Below are 19895 nucleotides of genomic sequence, written 5' to 3'. Positions count from 1 at the left end.
GACTGAAGAAACTTAAATGAATATTTATTATAAGAATGTGAAGATAATAGAAAGAAGTGAAGATGTATATATAAGTGGAGAGTCAGAAATAGATTCCTTGGATATATATTAAAGAAGAGACATTCTTGCAGCTTTATCTGACTTAACTTTTCTCCTCCGTGGGAAGCTTCTGTAAGAATCTCAGTAGGTTAAGTGGGTTCTTTTCTGTTGTCTGCATTTATTAACCTAATATTTGCTTCTACTGCACATGCCAAGACCCTTTGAAAGTATGGGCAGCACAGGTCAGCCTGTGGAGTCTGCCTGGAGCACAGACTTTTTTCTGCCTGCTGGACTGAGTGTTGCCTTTCTTGGTTATCAGCTCCAGCAGAGGGCTGGAACCACACCTGGTGTGCTTCCACAAAGGAGCAGTTACTTCAGGTTCCCATCAGCAGATTTTTCCTAACTTTCATTTCTGGCTGCTCTGGCATCAGCTCTGAAGAGGTGTAGAAGTTAGCTCCCTGTTGATAATGTGTTAGGTGGTGCCATTTCCTGAACTAATGTCGATTCCAGAGACAATGACTGTTGAAGGCTTTTCAACTTCATGTAGTTCAGCAATCTGAGAAATTTCCAAATCCCAAGTCACGCCACTTTGTGACCCTTAGGGAGATTCTGCAAAGGCGTTGGCTGTGTGGAGACATCTGAATTTTTTGCATCATGCTATTGTTCAGAGAAACAGGGGGCCGAGACTGGGGAATTTCTGATTTGAATAGTAATTTGTGGATCATAAACTTAGGAAGCTGGAGCAAGAAGCATCAGGAGCCACCTCCTGAGGATAGCATGGGCTTGGGAAAGAGAAGGCATCAGGAAGCAGAGTGTATTTAAAAGCATTTTTTTTTAACAATTGTCTCTTTTCAGGAGGGCCAAAACTGCTGTGGATAAATGAGATTATGGTTGATTTGGGGCTACAGAAAAGAGTTTCTGTCTACCCAGAATGCACAGCCTGGAATTCTGTCCTAAATTTTAACTGCCAGCCTGTTGTTTGAAACAGTGGGGCTCACAGTTTTTGTTTAGTGTAAGGGTAGTGTGAATGCCTGCTTTTTAATATAATAATGTGACAGTAAAGGACTCATCTGGAAAAGTAGTGTCCAATTCTATCCATGGCATTGGGGTGAATTTCAACACTGGCTTTATAGTCACCCAGATAAAGTATGGATCATCAAGCTGTGATCCCTTCTAGGATTGTTTCTGCATTGTACAGCCACTGGAAAAATACCAGTGCAATCTGGAGAGCAAGACTTTGGGTGCCTTGTTCACAGGCACATTCTATTCCTTTTCTGGTCTTAGGCATCTTGCTTGGTTTGTTGCTCCATGATGCAGCACTTGTAGACTTCTATGCTTTCTTTGAAAGAAGTGGGTTGGAAGTCTTTTAGGTCAAGGACAGAATTGAATCCATTCCTCCATTTGCTGGGTTATTAGACAGGTAGTCATCCAACAACATAAGAAGTTGTTCTGGAATATTTGTAGTGAGAAACTTCTTCTTTTCATCAAATTTTGCATTGAAAACAATACATGTTTTTATTACTTTATATGTTTCTATTGGCCAAGTGTGTGATTTGTGACAAGGCATTAAAACCCCAGAGATTTATGTGCTTACAGTATTTTCAAGTCAAATAGGAAGCAGAGTTTGCACAACTCTGAGATTAGGTGGAAAAAAATAACAAAAAGAGAAAATAAACTATTTGGTTTAGTCTTCCGAGTTCCAAATTACTTATCAGCTTTGTCTCTTACATTTCTTTGGGACATGGAGGAGGTGACTAGGAAAATTGATGATGAGGATCTCGGGGACTAGAGGGCATGACATCTGGGAGAGGGAGAGTACAATGGAGCAGTAAATAGAAGTATGGACAGTAACAGTAGACCCATAGTGTAGACATGAATAGGAACTGATCTGGAAATGAGTGAAAATGTCCCCACAGGATGCTTCCCTTACAGAAGTTAAAAGGGGAACTGTGACAGAAGAGGAGATTGTCTTAGCTTCCTGAATGGGAGGGAACAATTAATGAAGAGGGAGGAAAAGACTGAATGATGAACAGCAGAAAGTCAGATGAGAGTAAGGTAATGTTATCTTTCAATTTGAAGAGTGCATTATAAAGGATAAACTAAAGGAAGTCAAAGCTGCACTGGAAATGTCATAATTTAAAGGTTTTCTTTTGCCACTCTGGCTGTGTTTGTTGTGCTGTCATGCAAAATATTAATGCCATATTTCCTAGTCTGTCTTTACCAGTCATTAAAATATGTACATTACAACATAGCATGCAATGAGCCCCTGTTCATTGTCTCCACAAAATTAAAAGCCCGATTGAATACAGTTTTGCAATTCTACTTGAGGGAGAGCTCCAAAAGGCATTTTTATAACTATGCATCCTTTTAGTTGTAATTCCTAGTATTTCTTAATGACTTGTATGCTGGGTGGGGTTGATGATTGATTCATAGATTTGTGTCTCCAGTTTCTGTCTTTGTTTTTCCCATTTTGATCATTGTGACTCAAATGTACTTTTTAGTTGACCTATGTATGCAGTCTTGGAAAGCCCTAACTGGTGCTGCACAGGCAAGCTTGGGAAGCTTTATACTTGTGTATTGCTAAGTGCTGACATACTACAGTTTTTTGATGTTCTCTAGATAAAAATTTTCCAAAAAAACTAGAGTTTGATTGTTCAGTGAGTCAGAAAAGAAACTGTGCTTCAAAACATATTTCAAAAAAACATGATGTGGAAAAAAATATAGGAAAGTCCTTGATTTTATCACAATTCAGTTAACAAAGATGTTTCCTTTTCAAGCTGAATTAAGTGTGATTGCATTTTCAGGTTTGTGGTTTTTTTTTTTTTTTTCAGTATAATTAAAAAAAAAAATATTTGTTTTCCAATAGATGGCAGTCTGGTTCAGTAATTTCAAGAACAAAAGCAACCATCTTATATAAGAGTTTTCCAACTTTTTTCATTACTGTGTTAGAATTGTGCATTTTAACACAGTTGATAGTCGAAACTGCTTCTAAATGAACACCTTAAATTCCTCTAGGAGAAAAATTTATGAAACATCATGACATACATTTAAGCTACAGACTAAAACATCAGGACTAAATTTAGATGTGTATCATGGCATGAGGTTACACACCAAGTGTGCATTCAAAGAATCTGTGTGAATTGAACAGCAAGCAAGAAAATTTAAATAGGTATAGTGTACAAAGCAGGGATCCAGAAAAATTAAATGTGTCAGGAAAATGAACAGAAGACTGTCAAAATGTGTATTGTGAGAATCCTGAGCTCCAGCAAGAAAATTGCTTTAGAGTCCTCTGCTTGTGGCATTCTAAGATCATTACCAGTTTCCTGTCAGGTGTGAGATTCCTGTGTCTGTATTCATGTCAGGACAAATAATTCTAACTGTATTATTAAACCCAGAAACACACCATCTGTATTGCAATGTATTTGCACATTGTGTTCTTTAAAAATATAATATCAGAAAATGAAAATATGGGCTTTTTGTACATGTAAGAAATGCCTATGGATATCAAAGAATATTTTACTTTTTACTTGCTTTGGATAACCTGTGACTACAAAACAAAAAGTAGGAATTAAGAACTTTTCCACTTGTGTGTGTGTGTATATACATTTGCTAGACGTACATATTGGATACAATAAATATCAGACTTTCTTTCATAAACTTGATGTTTTATTTGAAAAATATTTTCCTGAAATTGTCTCTTAAAAAGGCTTCATCTTACTCTGTATTCAAAAGGTTATTTCTGTCCTTATTTTGAAAAGTGTGGCTTTCTTTTAATGTAGAAACTATATTCTATATTTTTTGAGAACTCCTGAGGTTTTTTTTTACTAAAACTAATTTTAAAATGTACCACTTCAATAGAACTGAGACTCCAAATTGAAGTATATTCTGCAGAACAGTCTCTTTAATCTTGTGTAGTAGGTGGCTGCTTGCAGTGTTTGCTTTTACATTTATTCTGTGTTCAGAAGCATAATAAAAAAATGGTGTTATTGCTTTTCAAATGCAAATGGAATATCTTACTGTCTTTGGATTTGTGACACGAGTTTAGATTAAAGAAACAGCTCTTGAGAATTTTGTGTTCTTAAAGGCTGAGTATATGTTAAAGGATTTTGCTTAATTACATGGCATAAATACTGAGAAACTTAAGATGCCCCTAATTTATTTTTTTTTAACTGAAGATAGTAAAACTGTGTAGTAACTGCACTAGACAGGGATTTCACAGAAGTGACAGCAGCATATCTATTTAAATTTAATGTGGTTATATAATTGATAATAAAGGCTGGCAGCAGTAATTTAAATAGAAACATGAGGAAAGGTTCTGTGTAGTCTCAGGGTAAAGATTTGGATTTCATCACAGGCATATAGATGTCAGTTTCTGCTTAATTCTGTCATCCAGAATGAGAAGTTGATACTTGTGCATGTTGAGAGAGTGGAAAAAAATATACGTAAAAATATAATAACATTGCTGATAACAGTGATGGTGCATATTCAGAGATACATTTTTTACTCTTATGTCAGAATATCAAGAAGATGCGGCTATATAACAGCAATAAAACTATAATCGTGTCTGGTTTATATCTAAGGAGAGATTCAAAAGCATAGGATTATGTGGTTTTGAAAGAAGTTGACTAAAAGAATATATGAGGGTAGATAAAATTTATGCTTGTTTTTGCACAAGTCAATTATTCTAATTAATTTTCTTTTCTATAAGGAAAAGAACAATTATTTTTTTATAAAAGACAATTTAAAAAAATCATTTCACAAAATAATTGCTAGAACTTGTTGAAGAATATTGAAGTAAACTATTTAGTAGCATTATTCAAGAATACTGTTTTGGTTTTACTTTTAATATAACATTTACATAAATAATGGCTGGATTGAAATAAAATAGCTCAGAGTGACCAAACATGCTTGAGTAAAATAATTGCTGTCTTGAGCCTTTAAAAACACCGCACGTTTGCATTCATGCATTATTGAGAGAGGGATACACAATTTCACAGAAAAATGATGAACAAGCCAGGTGTAAAATGGCTTACTAATGATGATACAGTAAAAACGCCTTCCAAAATATTTTGGTTTCTTATTCATTAGGGAATAGTAAGATAATCAGGCCTGATTTTATAGGGCTTCAAGGACAGAAACAGGTACATTTAAAATTATTTAATATAATAACATTTAGTGAATTTGATAATAAAACTTCAATGTGTTTTGCAGGTATTTATGATCTATTAAAAAAAGGAAGAGAATTGTATTGAGAGACAGTGTTTGGAAGATTGTTGCTTTACTGAATTCCTTTTTTATTATAGTGTTAGATAATTTAAGTATTGCTAAATTCTGATGTTGCAAGAATTTTGCATTATGTTGCTCTTTCACCCAGTTCAGTTATGAATCCTATTTTGCAAGCATATATGGACTCTTATTTCTGTGGGAAATAACAGTATTAAGGCCATCTCTCCCAGGATATGTAAACATAACTTTTTGAAATTCCCTTGTTGAAATGGTTTACCCACACTCTGAAGATTATATAACTTTCAAAATTTATTTTAAAAGCTACCGCCCAACTAAAAACCATCTGCTACTACCAATTTCTAGTGCACAATGTAGTATTTCCCACTGAGAACTGTTGCTGCTGCTAATTTTTTTCAGTAGATATTTATAATGGGACATCCAGTACCAAACATCCTCTTGGTCAATGTGGAATTACATACTTTCCATAAACTGCTTTACAAAATGATTTCTAAGTTCTGTTTAAACTTGAGCTGGTGATTACAGAGAAGCCGAGGGAAACCAACTGGATAGAAATTTTTGCCCTCTCCTAGTGAATGGGGGTTCAGATGTTCTGAATGTATCCTTTCCTCACCTGTGTTTTGTAGCTATTAAAAGAGATTATATTCTGTACCTGTAGGTTAGGCTCTGTTTCAGCACAGTACTGTGAAAATTTATGTTAGAGGGGTCCGTAATAGCAGCTATGTGGAACTCTGTGCAGAATAATTTGCCTGGTATCGTGCTTCACAGCCGACTAAATTAGCCTGCAGCTCCCTGCTGCTGTGATTTTGGGTAGAAGGATTGCTAGCCAATCCTCTAGTGAGCTGCACAGACCTACCCTGTGAGAAAGCTAGTGCTTGTTTAAGAATATAAAATCTCAAAACATGACAACATTTAGTATGATTTAAACTACATGGAGTTTAGTATAACTAGGGGAACGTGCTGGCCAAACCAGCAGTCAATTTAATTTGCATTAAAAAGTACCTACTCTTTTTTCCACTAGAATGATTTTCTGGAATATTTAAGCAGTCTGTGCAATTATGTGTGTGTGGCAAATTCCTTGACTATCAGGTACTAGCAGGAAAATAGCTTACAGACAAATGCATCTCTCTGAATGCTGTTATGTGTTTAACTTGCAGTGGTGAAGCCTGAAGGTATCTAATCCTTTTGCTCCAGTCTGTCACTTTGTTTACCACCATGTAAATCCCTGTATTGCTATTTTTCAGAATGTGTGCTCTAGACATAGGCGTTTTCTTGTTGGTTGAGTATATGCTTCCATTTATCCCTATATGGTAAAATCTGATAGAGTAGAAAAGAACAAATGCTTTATGCACACCCTCCATAATTTGCAATATTTCAGGCTTGTTATTTCTTAAAGATTTCTTTTTCCTGACTAAGTAATCTTAGCATTTTCAAGTTTATTTTGTATTTCCATGCTGCCAAGCACTTTCACTTGCCCTGCTGTGGACCCTTTCATCTCAGCTGAATTTGTTATATAAGGATCTTGGATATGGGTTTAGAATTTTTTCCATATAAAGTAGTTATAATACAAGCTTTTCAGATCAAAGAGCTTGTTTGTCTGTATGGTTATAAAGCGGTGTGTAAATTTGGGGTGCTGTGGCAATGATTAGTAAAATTTTGTCTACTCAAATATTCTGTTTGATAGCTAGTTTTTATTAAATTGACTGCAGTAGATTTTTTTTTTTACAAGGACAATTTTAGTTCAATACTGAGCACATATGTAATTTTGAAGAGTCATGTCTGTTTCATTATACTTAGTTGAGCACCAAAGATATCTACTAATCTCAGCAGGATTAGCCAGGATCTGAGGACTCTGTCAGAACTGATCCTGAAATCATCTTCCCAATATGAAATGGATTTGTTTGCATTAAATACCTTTTTTTTTTAATATGTTACTCAATGCTTTAGAGAATCTTCTCTCTCATCTGTGTTTCATTTTTTTTTTTTAACATCCCAGAGGTGACTGTGCCATTGTGGAACCGTTGCCAGTGCTGCACAGCAGAACTCCTTCTCTTCCTTTTCTTTCAATACCCTCAGGGTCTGTCATCCTGGTGGTATTCACTAGTGTACAACAAGATGCCCATTCTGAAGCTCCAGTCTCCAGGTTCATTTGGGACCTTCCAAGAGAGTTTCAGTCACTTCTGGAGAACAGAATGAGAAGATAATAACGTGAGATTTCCAGCCAGACAGGGGACTTTTTTAATGTTAACAGCAACTCTCTCTTTGTGATATTATAATACCAAATCATCAGGAACAGTTACTGGTAACCAGAAGTGCTTCCCTCAAGCACTGACCTTCCTTAGAAATCTGTCAAAAAAAATCTGTCATGGACTCCTACCCTCTATTTCCCTTGGGTTTCTTCTCTCTTCAGACTGTTGTCTGGTGTTCCAGTCAAAATCATGTTTTCAGATTCTCCTTCACAAGAGAACAAAAAGTTCTTTTAATTTTCCTTGGTTTTCTCAAAGTACATTTTCTGTGATTTCTGGTGATTTAGAGCATCACCAGTAGGAATGCTGATACTCCAAAGGTGTATTGGTTTGTCACATTTGAGCAATAGAGTATGGAACAATGTATGAGGTCTGGAAGGAATACAAAAGACTTTGCTGACATGTAGGTACAATTGGATTTTAATACCTGAAAACATAGTTTTTGCTCTCTGGAAAAGCTGCTTTTGTTAGTAACATATAGGTAAGTAAACATATGAGTAACATATAAGAAGACTGAGCTTAGATATGTAGCAGATGTGTTTTTCACAGTCGTGTGTAGATATTTATGCAAGGGAAAAGATAACTGAGTTAATAAGGAAAGAAGGAGAACCTATTCTGCAATCTAAACAAAAAACACATTGTTCTGGAACATTTTAGCTTTTTATGTTTCTGCATTTTAAGAGATGGGAATTTATGTAATATTTTAGTGCTCTTAGCACTGTTGTCTGTAGGTAACAATGCAGATTTGATTGTTCATTATAATACATAGTGGCATCAGAATAAATGAGTGCTATACCTACACAGCAAGTTAAAAACAGTAGAGGGGGAAAAAACAAATGTTTTTGTACATAACTCAACACTGATTTCATGTCTATTCCATTAGTGTTAGAATTAAATCATTAAGCTTGGAACTTGCAGTGAAACCTGATGATCACCATCTGACACAAAATGCATGAGAAAAGAACCATATGGGTATGTCTCTGTTTTCTGTAGTGAGTGGAACAGCATAATTTTATCCCAATGTTACAACCAGGAGATGGAGCCTGCTAATCCATCAGAGCAATGTGAACTCCTACAGCATCCAGTAAGGGGTGGGGATTAAATGTGTGGTTTCACTCTATTTTATTAAATTATTCTTTTGAAGTAGGCTAAGTAGGTACTTAGCCACAGTCTTGCTTTCCTTTCTTTGCTTCTTAGTAAGATGTATACAAATAATGCTAACGGTAAATAGTGTGCCATGTTTCACCGGGCAAAATGATCACCCATGACAAGCTAATAAAAAATAATGCTCTCTTTAAAAATTGTTTAGTAGCTGAAATTAGAGCATTAGACAATTTGTTTGGACTACTTGTTTAATTTCATTTTTATTCTATCCTAAAGGCAAGAAGCAAATTTGTTTTATAATAGGTGTATAAAATAAATTATTTCTGTCCTTAAGTCTTGAAAGTTGACCAGTCATAACAAAGAGTTTCATTGTATTCTGTTGGCAAATTTTTCCTGCCCTTGTTAATAAGCTTAGCAAGTAGAAAATTAATAGAAAAATATGCTGGACCAGATTCCAATACCTCTATAAAATATAATACCTCAAGGGATTCAGTTAAAGTGCCTGATAATTACTATGCATTAGAAAAGTTTGCCCATGGACATCAAGAGTGTACTAGAAATGCACCCCTTAGCTTTTCTGGGACTTTAATATAACTGGAACCCTTGCCTCAGTTCAGTGGTATAAATTTTTAAACTGAGATTAGAATCAGAGACCAGATTTACTTGATGTGTTGTGTCACATGATGCATGTGTTGATCTTTACACCAGTTTCTTTATTTTTTTCCAGAGAAATGTGTAGGCTGAATGACTTACACAATTTTTGAGTATCTATTTTCATTTCTTCTCTGTTGGCATCTATCCTTCCTAAACTTGCCATAAGTTTCAGTTTTGTGTCATGAGGGAAAATCTCAGATGAGGTTCTTCCGTTTTATTTGCTTCAGTAATTATTTGAGATTAAGCTATTTGCATTAGTAGTACCACTATTATTTTTGTTGGTATTGGTGCTCTGCCTAATATCTCTGAAATATGGGCTGTTCACAATCAGTGAGGAAGCAGCCTCAATAGTGTTTGTCAAACTTAGAAAAAATAATATTAAAATATAATTACTTTTTTAATTGTTATGCTGGTCTTTCAGTTGTTAATAGTTGATTATTTATGGGTATTGGAATATTTATTACCTTGCCTTTGTCTCTGTCAGTGATGTTTCCTTTAAGAATTCTAAGTAATTTTAACAGCTCACAATCACTTATTTAGTCACTGATACCTTCTAAGAAATACAGTGCTTCATAGGAGGTATAGATAAAAGCAGGTTACTGACTGATTTGTTTATCTGTCTTCTATAGGAGCTTTAAGGCATTATATTATGAATGGCTGGAGAAAGGATTTAAATATTTAGCCTTCACATAGTTAGGAATGTGTCCAGTAAAGAACATAAAGATGTACTTGTATTGTGGTGGCTCTGAATGTGCGATGTTGAATCTACCACAGGCAAAAGGAAACAGTACCAATGAGCTGGCATAGAAAAAGCACATCCTGTCCTACATCTTCTGGCAGTAGTGGTTATTGAGATGACTGCAGTGACATCACTGGTTTAATGTTATAAGACAGGAAAAAGCAGCAACTTGCACTATGTGAACTTCACACTGGCAGATTTTCCTACTGGCCATAGCAAAGACTTTGCCTTCCTAGTGAAGATGATTTTGAATGCTGCTTCCACGTGCTGTGTAAATCAGGCTGCATTGAGAGCTATTCTCCACTTGATAGTATTCTGCTTCTCTGATGGGGTGTGTGTGTGTGTGATCCTTTTCAACACCTCTGGAGGAGTCTGAGCCATTGCTTGTGCTTCTGAGAACAAAGATTATTCTTTGGCTGATGTTTTTCACTTAGGCCTTCAACTTCTATAGCCTTTCAAGACATTTCACCTGTCAACTCTTCTACTGTGTTGTGTTTACATTATGTTTAGCACTTGGCTGCCAATATGGCAAACCACTAGTAATTTCTTCCTGCTGGATCTGTAAATCATCTAGCAAAAATGTTCTTCAAAGCTCTTTTGATTATCCACTCTTAACCAGCATTTACCTTCAGATGAGTAGCTCAGTACTGCATATAATTCTTAGATTGGCTTTGTCTTTCAGGTATGATTTTCTTTTATGCTCTTTATTAAGGCAACAGTGGCTTAATGGAATAATAACTGCATTTTCATTGACATATTTCTACTGAGAATATGTGTGCTAAATAAAAAACTGTGCACTGGAGGAGTAATGAAGTGGTGACTTCTGCCTACTCTCTTGCCACCTGATATTTCCCCTATTTTAATTTCTCTTCCTTCTGCTGTATTTCATGACGAATAATGTTTTTTCTATAAGTTTCATCATACTGCCACCCACTTATCCACCCTCTATTTTACAATTTTAAAAAAGGAAAAATGCATGCTCTACAACTGATTTTCATGGCAATTACATAGCACTGAGATTTTCAAATGTTATATGATAACATTCAGATGGTATAGGGCTGTTAAATACAGAGATGCCTCTGTAGCTATTTTCCAAGCAGTATTTTCTCAGAGGCATTTAAAGCCAAAAGTTGTTGACATAACTTTGAATTATGATTTTTTTCCTTTATGCAAGGGCAAATACTCTGTAGCCTTTAATTCTATTTAATATTTTTTAAATTATTAACACTTGATTTTGCTTTTCTGTGGGCTCCTAAGCCCTTCATTATTGGTTTCTTCTTTTTCATCTGGTACATGAGTTTTTCAGTGAGTCACATTTTGGAGTGAGTCATGTGCATATTGATGCAGGGAAACGCAAAAGTCTGTCATTAACATGAGAAATTCCATTAACTTAATTGCAACTGCTCCTGTGGTTAAATTTCAAGACTCAAAAAAAAAAAGGTACCAAATTCCTTCCCTTTTTGCACACCCCATATTTGTGTATGCCCTTCCTACATACCAACATAGGTCAAGTCTACCATGTCTGTGTGATGGAAAGGCATTCCTCTGTAACAGAATGTCCTTGCAGTCTGTATGACTTCCTGGGTGAATTATATTTTGGGGCATCATGTTCATGTGCTAAGTTCTTTTTCAGGGTAAAGTAAAGCACTTGAAGTGCTTTGATATTAAACATTTTAAATTAAATGTGTAAATAGTCTGATTTATTAGTATTAGGTATGTGTTCAAAGTTAGACAAGTATTTAAAACACAGGTTCACTTCATTTTAGTTAATGTTAAGAAAGAGAAATTAATGTTGCAGTTCAATCCTGTTCCAAACAAATATATTAGAGTGGAGTAAGTTATGGAAGTGCCTATGTTTTGATACATTATAGAGAAGTAGCTTAATCCATAGATAAAAAAAATAACTCTTAAATCACAGAGTAAGCAGAGTCAGAAGGGGCCCACAAATATCATCAAGTACAATTCCTGGCCCTGCGCAGAGCAATCCCCAAGACTCACATGCTGTGCTGGAGAGTGTTGTCCAAATGCTTCTTGAGCTCTGTCAGGCTGGTGCTGTGACCTGTCCTGGGGAGCCTGTTCAGTGCCCAAACACCCTCTGGGTGAAAAACCTTTTCCTGATATCCAACCTAAACCTTCCCTGACACAAGTTCAGGCCATTTTTTCGGGTCCTGTAACTGATCACTTGAGAGAACAGATCACCTATTAGGCTTTTAAATCCTAAAACTTTTGTTTATGGATGGTTGCATCCTTCTATGAGAGTAGTGCAAAGATTCAGTGCATCTTAATATTGATTATTTATGCTACATGTAAGGATAAATTAAGATTTTAAAATGTATTGCTCTACTTTCAAAATGTGTCCAGATTGTACTCATTTTATAATCTCGTTTTTACTTAAAAATTTCACCTTATTCAGTATGCATTGTACTTGCCATTTGGTTCCAGGATGTATTTCCTGTATAGTGTCAGATCCTGCTCTGGAGACAGTGTGATTAATTTTGGGGTGCTCATCATGATAGGTGTCAATAGCACTTGCTTACTGAGGGGCAGCAGCTACCATGTTTTCCTCATGTATGTGAATTAATCACATATGTTTAAAGTTAATACAGTTTGTGTTTGTTACATGTGGTAATTTCAGTTTACTCTAGTCAAGTGTCAGGAATTTCTCCTCAGAATCAGGTATCACTGTGATCTTGAGTTCCAAGTTTATAATCGCTTCAGATGTGGTGTTTTCTTTTGGAGCCCCAGTCAGAAAATATCACATGCAGCTGGGCTGATGTGCAGTGGTGTAATTCTGTGTATGGGACTGCTAGAGCTGGGATTTGCAAGGTACTTAGGCTCATATACTACTGAGAATAGTCAGAGTCTCCCAAGATGATTCCTGATGTAACCCAGCATTTGTGCAAAATCGCCTTCAGTTTCAGCATAGCCAGCAGATCAGGAACACAAACTTAGTGACCATCTTGGAGATGTTGAAATAACATATCTAGCATCCCACAAGGATTGAGGCAGAGGCAGGTACAGAGTACTCTTCTCCATCGTTCTGCTGCTTTAAGTACAAGACTGTCTTTGTCTTCCTGATACTTCTTGTGGAATACAGGAGGTGCAGTCAAACTCTACCCAGACTCGGAGCAAATGAAAGAGATGCAAACTTGGAATATGTTTGTGAAAGAATGGCATCAGAGGTGCAGGGTAAGGTGAAAGACAAGATAATGAGTATGGGAAACAGAAAAACACTGGTAAGGAGAAAGCATTGGGGGATGTGGGAAAGTTATGCCTAGGTTTCCAAAATCTTTCACTGTCTGTGACACATGGGATGTATGTCATAATTGAGGCTCCTCCTTTTCAGGATTCTTCCTGAATCTCAGAAGGGCATATATGCTTAATGGAGGGATGCTGCTGTAGAAAAATAATAACTGATTGTGTTATACATCATGTCCTAATGCTCTTTTTTTTCTGCATACCTTGGGCATTTTCGCCTGAGAGCAGCTTGGGCAGCAGCAGGGGGAGCACTGAGAGCACAGAACGCTGTCCCAGCTCTTCTGTCCCTGGCTTGACTGCTGCAGCTGCTGGTGACAGCCATGGCAGAGATAGACCTGCTTATCCAAATTTATAGAAGATATTCAGGAACAGTTTCTTGTTCTATTAGTTCTTAGTAATAATAATGTCAAAATAGAATACTAGGTAACGGACTTGTAATTTTTTGCTTTTATTTCACACTGTAAGGTACGTGTCCTTTGGGCCAAGGAGAGTTAGGAGCACATCTCTGTTAGGATGATAGAAAATACGTGTTTGACAAATTGTTTCTACAGAAGAAACTTCCTCCTTACTTCATTATTTCAAACTGAGTGACAGCATTTGGCTTATCAAATGTCTGTTTGCTTTCTGCCTCCCGTAAGCAGAACAGTATTGCCTTCTGGATTTCATCTTTGCTGCTCCATTTAAAAATATTGTTTTCTTACAAAGATAAATAATAAGTTAATGTTTCTGTCTCCAGAGTTATGATGCAATAGCAAATGGTAAATGTCCTGTTATTTTGTACCTTTAATCATTTGCTGAAGATGTTTTGCTCTAGCAGATACTGTTTAAAAGGGTATGTGAAATACTTCTGCAAATGGATGACATTGTAAAAAAAACAGATACAAGAAGGACAGGTTTTGATGTTTGGTTTTAGGTTTTCCTGGACTAGTTCAGGAAAGTCTCATATGTATTCTGAAACAAGGGAATTGAGTAATATTTTTCCTAGCAGTGGCTGCTTACAAATGTCAAGGCAGAAAGCAGTCTTCACTAAAGGCTGAGAAAAGAGGAAGCACTGAAAGGAAATAAGACATCTTGTATCATTTACTGTATTCCTTGAAGAAACTTGTCTAGGTAATAAGGTCATATGTTAGATAGGAGGTAGTTAACTTCTGATAAAAAGGCCATACATATGTGTGTTTTATACATGGTGTACAGCTGCTGAGCTGTGAACTTGGTAATTGTAAATATAGTTAAGATTAAATAGATTAAAAATAGTTAAGATTAAAGCTGCTCTCACCTTCTCTTGTTGTTGACTTTTAACAGTTGAACAGACTTTGTCTGCTTTTTCTTTCTGTATTCATCATTCTTTCTGTTGATAAATATTGCTTGCTCTCTTAAATTATCATAGATTCCAAGTTATTGTGATAGATAATCTGATGTACATATATACATGTACCTATTATGAAAATAAATAGCCTCTTTATAAAGAGTCCTTCAATCTAAAGTATCCTATGCCCAAATTTTGGTTTTTATGTAGATAGAGACATGAAAAGGAAGGCTTCCACACATACATTTTGGAAGAGATGATTTAAATACTCATTAAGTATGAAAATGAGAGGTGATGTGATAGGTTAAGTAATGTCTGAAGAAAATTTGTCATTAATTTTAGTGGTACAATGTCCTTATGCTGGATCTTACTACTCTCTCACTGTTGTATCATTATTATTTGCTCTTTACACAGAGAAATTACTTTGTTAGCCTTTTACTATTGCAAGTGATGTCTAATACTTGATTCAGTGTTCCAGTAAAAGCCAGAATTTTTAATAAAGCTTTAATTCTCTATTAATACCTTGTGATTTCTCTACCAATTTTTCCTTTTGCATATCATATCTAATATCATGTAAGGTTTTCTGTCTGTTTTGAGGGTATATGTTGCTTATGCTTGCATCTCTTCTAACTTAGGCAGAAGTTCCCTTACTGAAGCTTAGTATTCCAGTTTATATTGATTTTGCCATTTCATGTCTAATTCAATTAAATGAATAACTGTGATTTAGATGGCATTTTAAACTACATTTGTTTGGGATGTTTTAACTCCAAACAGGCATAAATAAGAGGTTCTAAATGGTCCCTGTTTTTCTTTAGTTGACAGAAATATTTTCTACTCTGTTTATTTATTTATTTTCTGAAAAGTGGGCATAAATAACTTTGATTTTACTAAAACTCTCCCTACAGGGCTATATCAAGGCTTCCCAGTAGCACACACAGAATTAGATTTTCATGTTCAAAGGATCTCTAAGGAGGCAAAATTAAATTATACAACAGAACAGAAAAATTAGGGAGTTCTGGGAAAGGAATGAAGTCTGTGAGAGAGTAACAGGAAACTGTGTGGTCTGGTTTTGGAGTTTTATGGGTTTATGTGACAGTCTGAGCTCTGTGAATTGATTGTAGATTTTTCTGTATGTCATTTGCCTCCTCCAGACGCATCCCTCTTTCCAGGGTATGCAACCCCAGTCTATCAAATTTGGGGCATTTGTGACCCTTTTCTCTCATGCAGCTATTAACTCCTTCCTTCCTCTTTGCAAATGCAGCTCTCTTTCTCTGCAGTAATTCCCACATATCTCTTTCCCACTGTCTGGGAGGAACTGTGCATCTGTCAAGCAGGGATGGGTGAGAAAGGTGGTGGCAATAACTGTTTTTTCACCCTCCAAATAGACTTTCCCTAACTGTACCTTTTTAGTGCCTTATTGGTGGCAGAAATCTGCAAGTGTAAAAAGAGCTCACCCTGATCTGCAGTAGTCTGTAAATTTGTCTGTATTATGTTAATCCCTGCATTGTCTAGTTGCATGAAAGTACCAGTTTGTTCCAGTCATGTGTCTAATGAATTCTGGCATTGACTGATCCTTTTTTGAATAATCAGGAGATCTGACTAGGTGTTTTCCACTTCCCCTCATTCGCATTGACATTAAATTCCTGTGATTTGCACTCTGTCTTAGGCTATTCATATGAAATACATATAATGGAAATATACAACTCTCATTCTGCTTGTGTACTTTGTTTTTACTGTTCAGTAATTGTTTGTCGTGGGGTTTTGTCACTCTGTCCCTGTAATGTCTAAATACTCATATGCTTCCCTTTCAGTGACTCTATTGTAATTAATGTTGAAAATTTCTCACCTGTGTGTCTGTGTTTTTTATCTTTACCGGGTACACTGACATTTTTATATGACTTTTGTATTCATTCACTTCCATTGGCTTGTAAGGTTACAGCTAATGTGAGTCACCTGCTTTTCAGTGCTGAGCACTGCTGCAGTTCTTTGCTTTTTACTCCAGGGGGCAAGAAGTGCTTTATTCTCTGGTACAGCAATTTTGAGATTTAAAATACAAGTGTAGGGCAGCCACTGTGGAAGATGGTGTCATAAATAGAGGGGAAAGACCTCTAGTCTGCTTCCTTTGTCTATGCAAATACCTAGTAATAATAGTCTTCCACGACCTACACTCTGCAGAATTAACCTGATCTTTTTAATAATCAGTGTGAGAATATTAGTTGCTATGGCAACATATTCTGAGGTACTACTGGAGTGTCAAAATAACCTAATGAAATACCATGCTAAGAATGTTTTAGAAATTGACTTCTAAAATAAAAAGTAAATAAATCCATCTAACTTTACAAGATAAGGATAGATTAATGAAGTCTGCAACAAGGGAACAGCCATTTTCTGAGGAGAATCAGAATAATGGAGTGGGATATATTGTGTTTCTCATCTTTGATGCATGAGTTGAGCTAGAATTTCTAAATATTTTCCCTGCTTAAATTAATGGTATACCAACAACTTTTGTGTTAAGAAGTTAGCACAAGAGTCAAGAGTTGAATGATCCTCAGATGTTACAGAATTTGAGTTAGTGCCTGTCTGTGTGGTGCCTTTGCTTCTCCTGCAGTTTCCATCAGCTTGTGTTCATCTTTAGAGCTGCTGTTTCTCTACTTCTTTCCCCCACTACTTTCCCTCTACTTTTCTTTCACTTCTCTATTCCCTTCCTTGCAGCAGACTCCATGTATTTCTTTATTCTATTGGCTAAAATAATATGCAGTTAGGTGTTGGGGGTTTTAAGATGATTTTTACATGGACCCCATAGCAGTGCTTTAGAGTTAATGCTACCATCAGATTGATGGCTGTCGTCATCCCTTGTCTCAGTTCTATTCTGGTCAAGCAAAGATCTAGCCACTTCTGAAAGAAGCAGTCCTAAACACAGAATTTAGTATCTGAGTATCAGGCAGGCTGCTCAAGCAAATTCAAAACAGGCTAGAACAGCTATTTCAGATGCCAATTTAAATAGTGTTGACATGAGAGTTTAAAAATCATTCATTACTGGGTAAACTTTCCTCCTGCTCCTAAAGTTAGTAAAAATTGCAATTCAGTTGGGGCAGATTTTCCTGTGTAGCAAAATAACATAAATATATGGGAACTGACCACTGTTCCTATTTCTGTCTGTCATAGAAAATTAGGTTACTGGTTTAAGCAAAAATCAGCATTTTTCTCTTATCACTCAGATCAATATGTAAGCTACGGTGTTCATAAGTCAATGATTATTCTTGATAATTTTCATCCCTTCCAGATAATAAAGCAAAAGAATATAGGTAATTTTTAAATACATTCATCTTTTGCCTACAAAATAAGATAGTGTGTTTAGTACTGATAAATATAATGCAAAACCTGAAACCTCATATTTTGATTCATTTAGTAGTTTTTGTCTGCAAAAATCTTGGACCCATCCAGTCAAATATTAGTTTTTATTCTTTGTGGAATATCCTAAACTTAATAATATTACAGCAAATTTTAAAGTAAAATGAAGTAGAATTTGCCAATTTCTTGGTAATAAAGACAATAAATATTTTCTATGTGTATTAATATGTTCACTCAATTTTAAAGTATAATTACAGATAGCTCAATATGCACCTTCCTTAGAAAGCATTATTTCCATACAACAGTTTAACAGTTGAGTAGGTACTTTGGATTAAAATAGCAGTTTATCATTTCTGAATGGGACATTCTTAAGCTCATAAAAAAAAAGTTTTTTTACAATATTCATCACTGTGTTTAATTTGAAAGTATTGTTTCTTTATGCACAGAGGCCTTCTTCAATGCGTTTATCACCAAGAGAGGAGGAAGATGATGATGCAGCTGAAAATACTTGTGGACCTTCCGGTTTATGGGAGGCACTGACACCTTGTAATGGATGCAGGAACCTTGGCTTTCCCATGCTTGCACAGGTATGTGATTCCCTTTTCATCATAAAACTTAGTAACTATGGAAGAGATGCTTAATCTCTGCCTTAACACTTGGAGTTATTTATAGTCTTGCCCGATTCCCTTCAATATTGTTACTTTCGCTCTTCATTTTAATGTCAAAAGCTGCTTCTAAAATTAAATGTGGAGGTTCAGTCATCCTGCTAAAATACTTATTCATGTGAGTTTAATATGGAGACTGATGTTTACTACCCATATTTTAGACAGATAGTTGCTGTGTTGGATAGCTTTCTTTTCCATCTGGAAAGAAATTTTGAAGTCACATAGTTTCCTTTGGGATAAGTACTCTATTTTTGACCAGCTTCTAATTAATATAATGACATCTCAGCTACTTTCTTTACAGAATTAATTGAGGACATCATGCATAACTCAACTGATGTAAGAATATAGCCTAAGACTTCTTTTTGAAGGTTATGTAAGTTAAAGAAAAAATCCCCAAACATTTTCAAATGCTCATCATAATACAGAAGAGAATAAATAGAAGTGTGTAATATATTTGTCTCTAAGTCCCAGCAACTCTCAGAGCAGACCAGTCTACATTACCTACCAAAGCATTCCAGCAGCTGTGTCCTGAACAAGTGTTATTGTGTTGCTACAGAACAGGATGATGCTTATTGCTGTTTCTGGGTCTCCCTTGTTCTCTCCCCCCACCATAAATTAGCACTCTCGTTTGTGTAACATTTTTCATGCAGGTTTTTTTGGTGGGTTTTTTTTAAGCATTGAATGAAGACCTGCCAAATTTCTGTTTGGAAGTGTCTTTTTTTTCAGTTGCATCCTTACTTGGCACTGCATTTAAATAGCTTTGTTAGATTCTTGTGTATCACATTGGAATTCCATATCCTGTCTCACCACTCTTCATACACTGTTGCTTTCATTCTGTGACTGTACGTTTTATTCCCTTTAAGTCTCATGAGACTTGCACCTGTTGGAAGTCAATGCTGAAGCCTTCCCTGCAGTCAATGGAAACAGGATATGGCAGCTCATGTGCTTGAATAACAATGAGCACTGCCCTGTCTCTTGATAAGGAGCCTTTATAGTCCTTTCCCCTTTCAGTATCTGTTTCCTACTTCATACTATCCATCATTTTAGACATTTGGCAAAGTGCGACATTGTTGGAATCATCCTGATTTACAATCAGAGTATTAGTTAATAATTACTTGTTTTTAAGGGTTTGTTTCAAAACATATTTCTTAAATGGAACTTCTCTTATTTAAATATCAACTGTGGTTTAATTATTGTTAAACTTGCCTATGATTAACATACCCGCCATTTTTATTTCCTAATTTTAGGAAATATTTTTGTTTTCCTTGTTTCTTCTTTAGATAAGGTAT

General features: G+C 35.8%; 1 protein-coding gene across 8 annotated transcripts in view; it reads left to right on the top strand.

The window, feature by feature from the left end:
- Positions 1-19895, top strand: part of ANKS1B (ankyrin repeat and sterile alpha motif domain containing 1B) — a 397248-nt gene that overhangs the window by 79384 nt on the left and 297969 nt on the right. For all 8 annotated transcript variants that reach the window (XM_077783569.1, XM_031507463.2, XM_031507479.2 and 5 more), the window contains one exon: positions 18388-18528. In XM_077783569.1, coding sequence (XP_077639695.1) covers positions 18388-18528 — 141 coding nt within the window. The remainder of the gene's footprint in view (positions 1-18387; positions 18529-19895) is intronic.

The sequence above is a fragment of the Lonchura striata genome, chromosome 5 (assembly GCF_046129695.1).
Source record: "Lonchura striata isolate bLonStr1 chromosome 5, bLonStr1.mat, whole genome shotgun sequence".
NCBI lineage: Eukaryota > Metazoa > Chordata > Aves > Passeriformes > Estrildidae > Lonchura > Lonchura striata.
The sequence above is the reverse complement of the archived record's forward strand: the minus strand, read 5'-3'. Positions and strand labels throughout refer to the sequence as shown.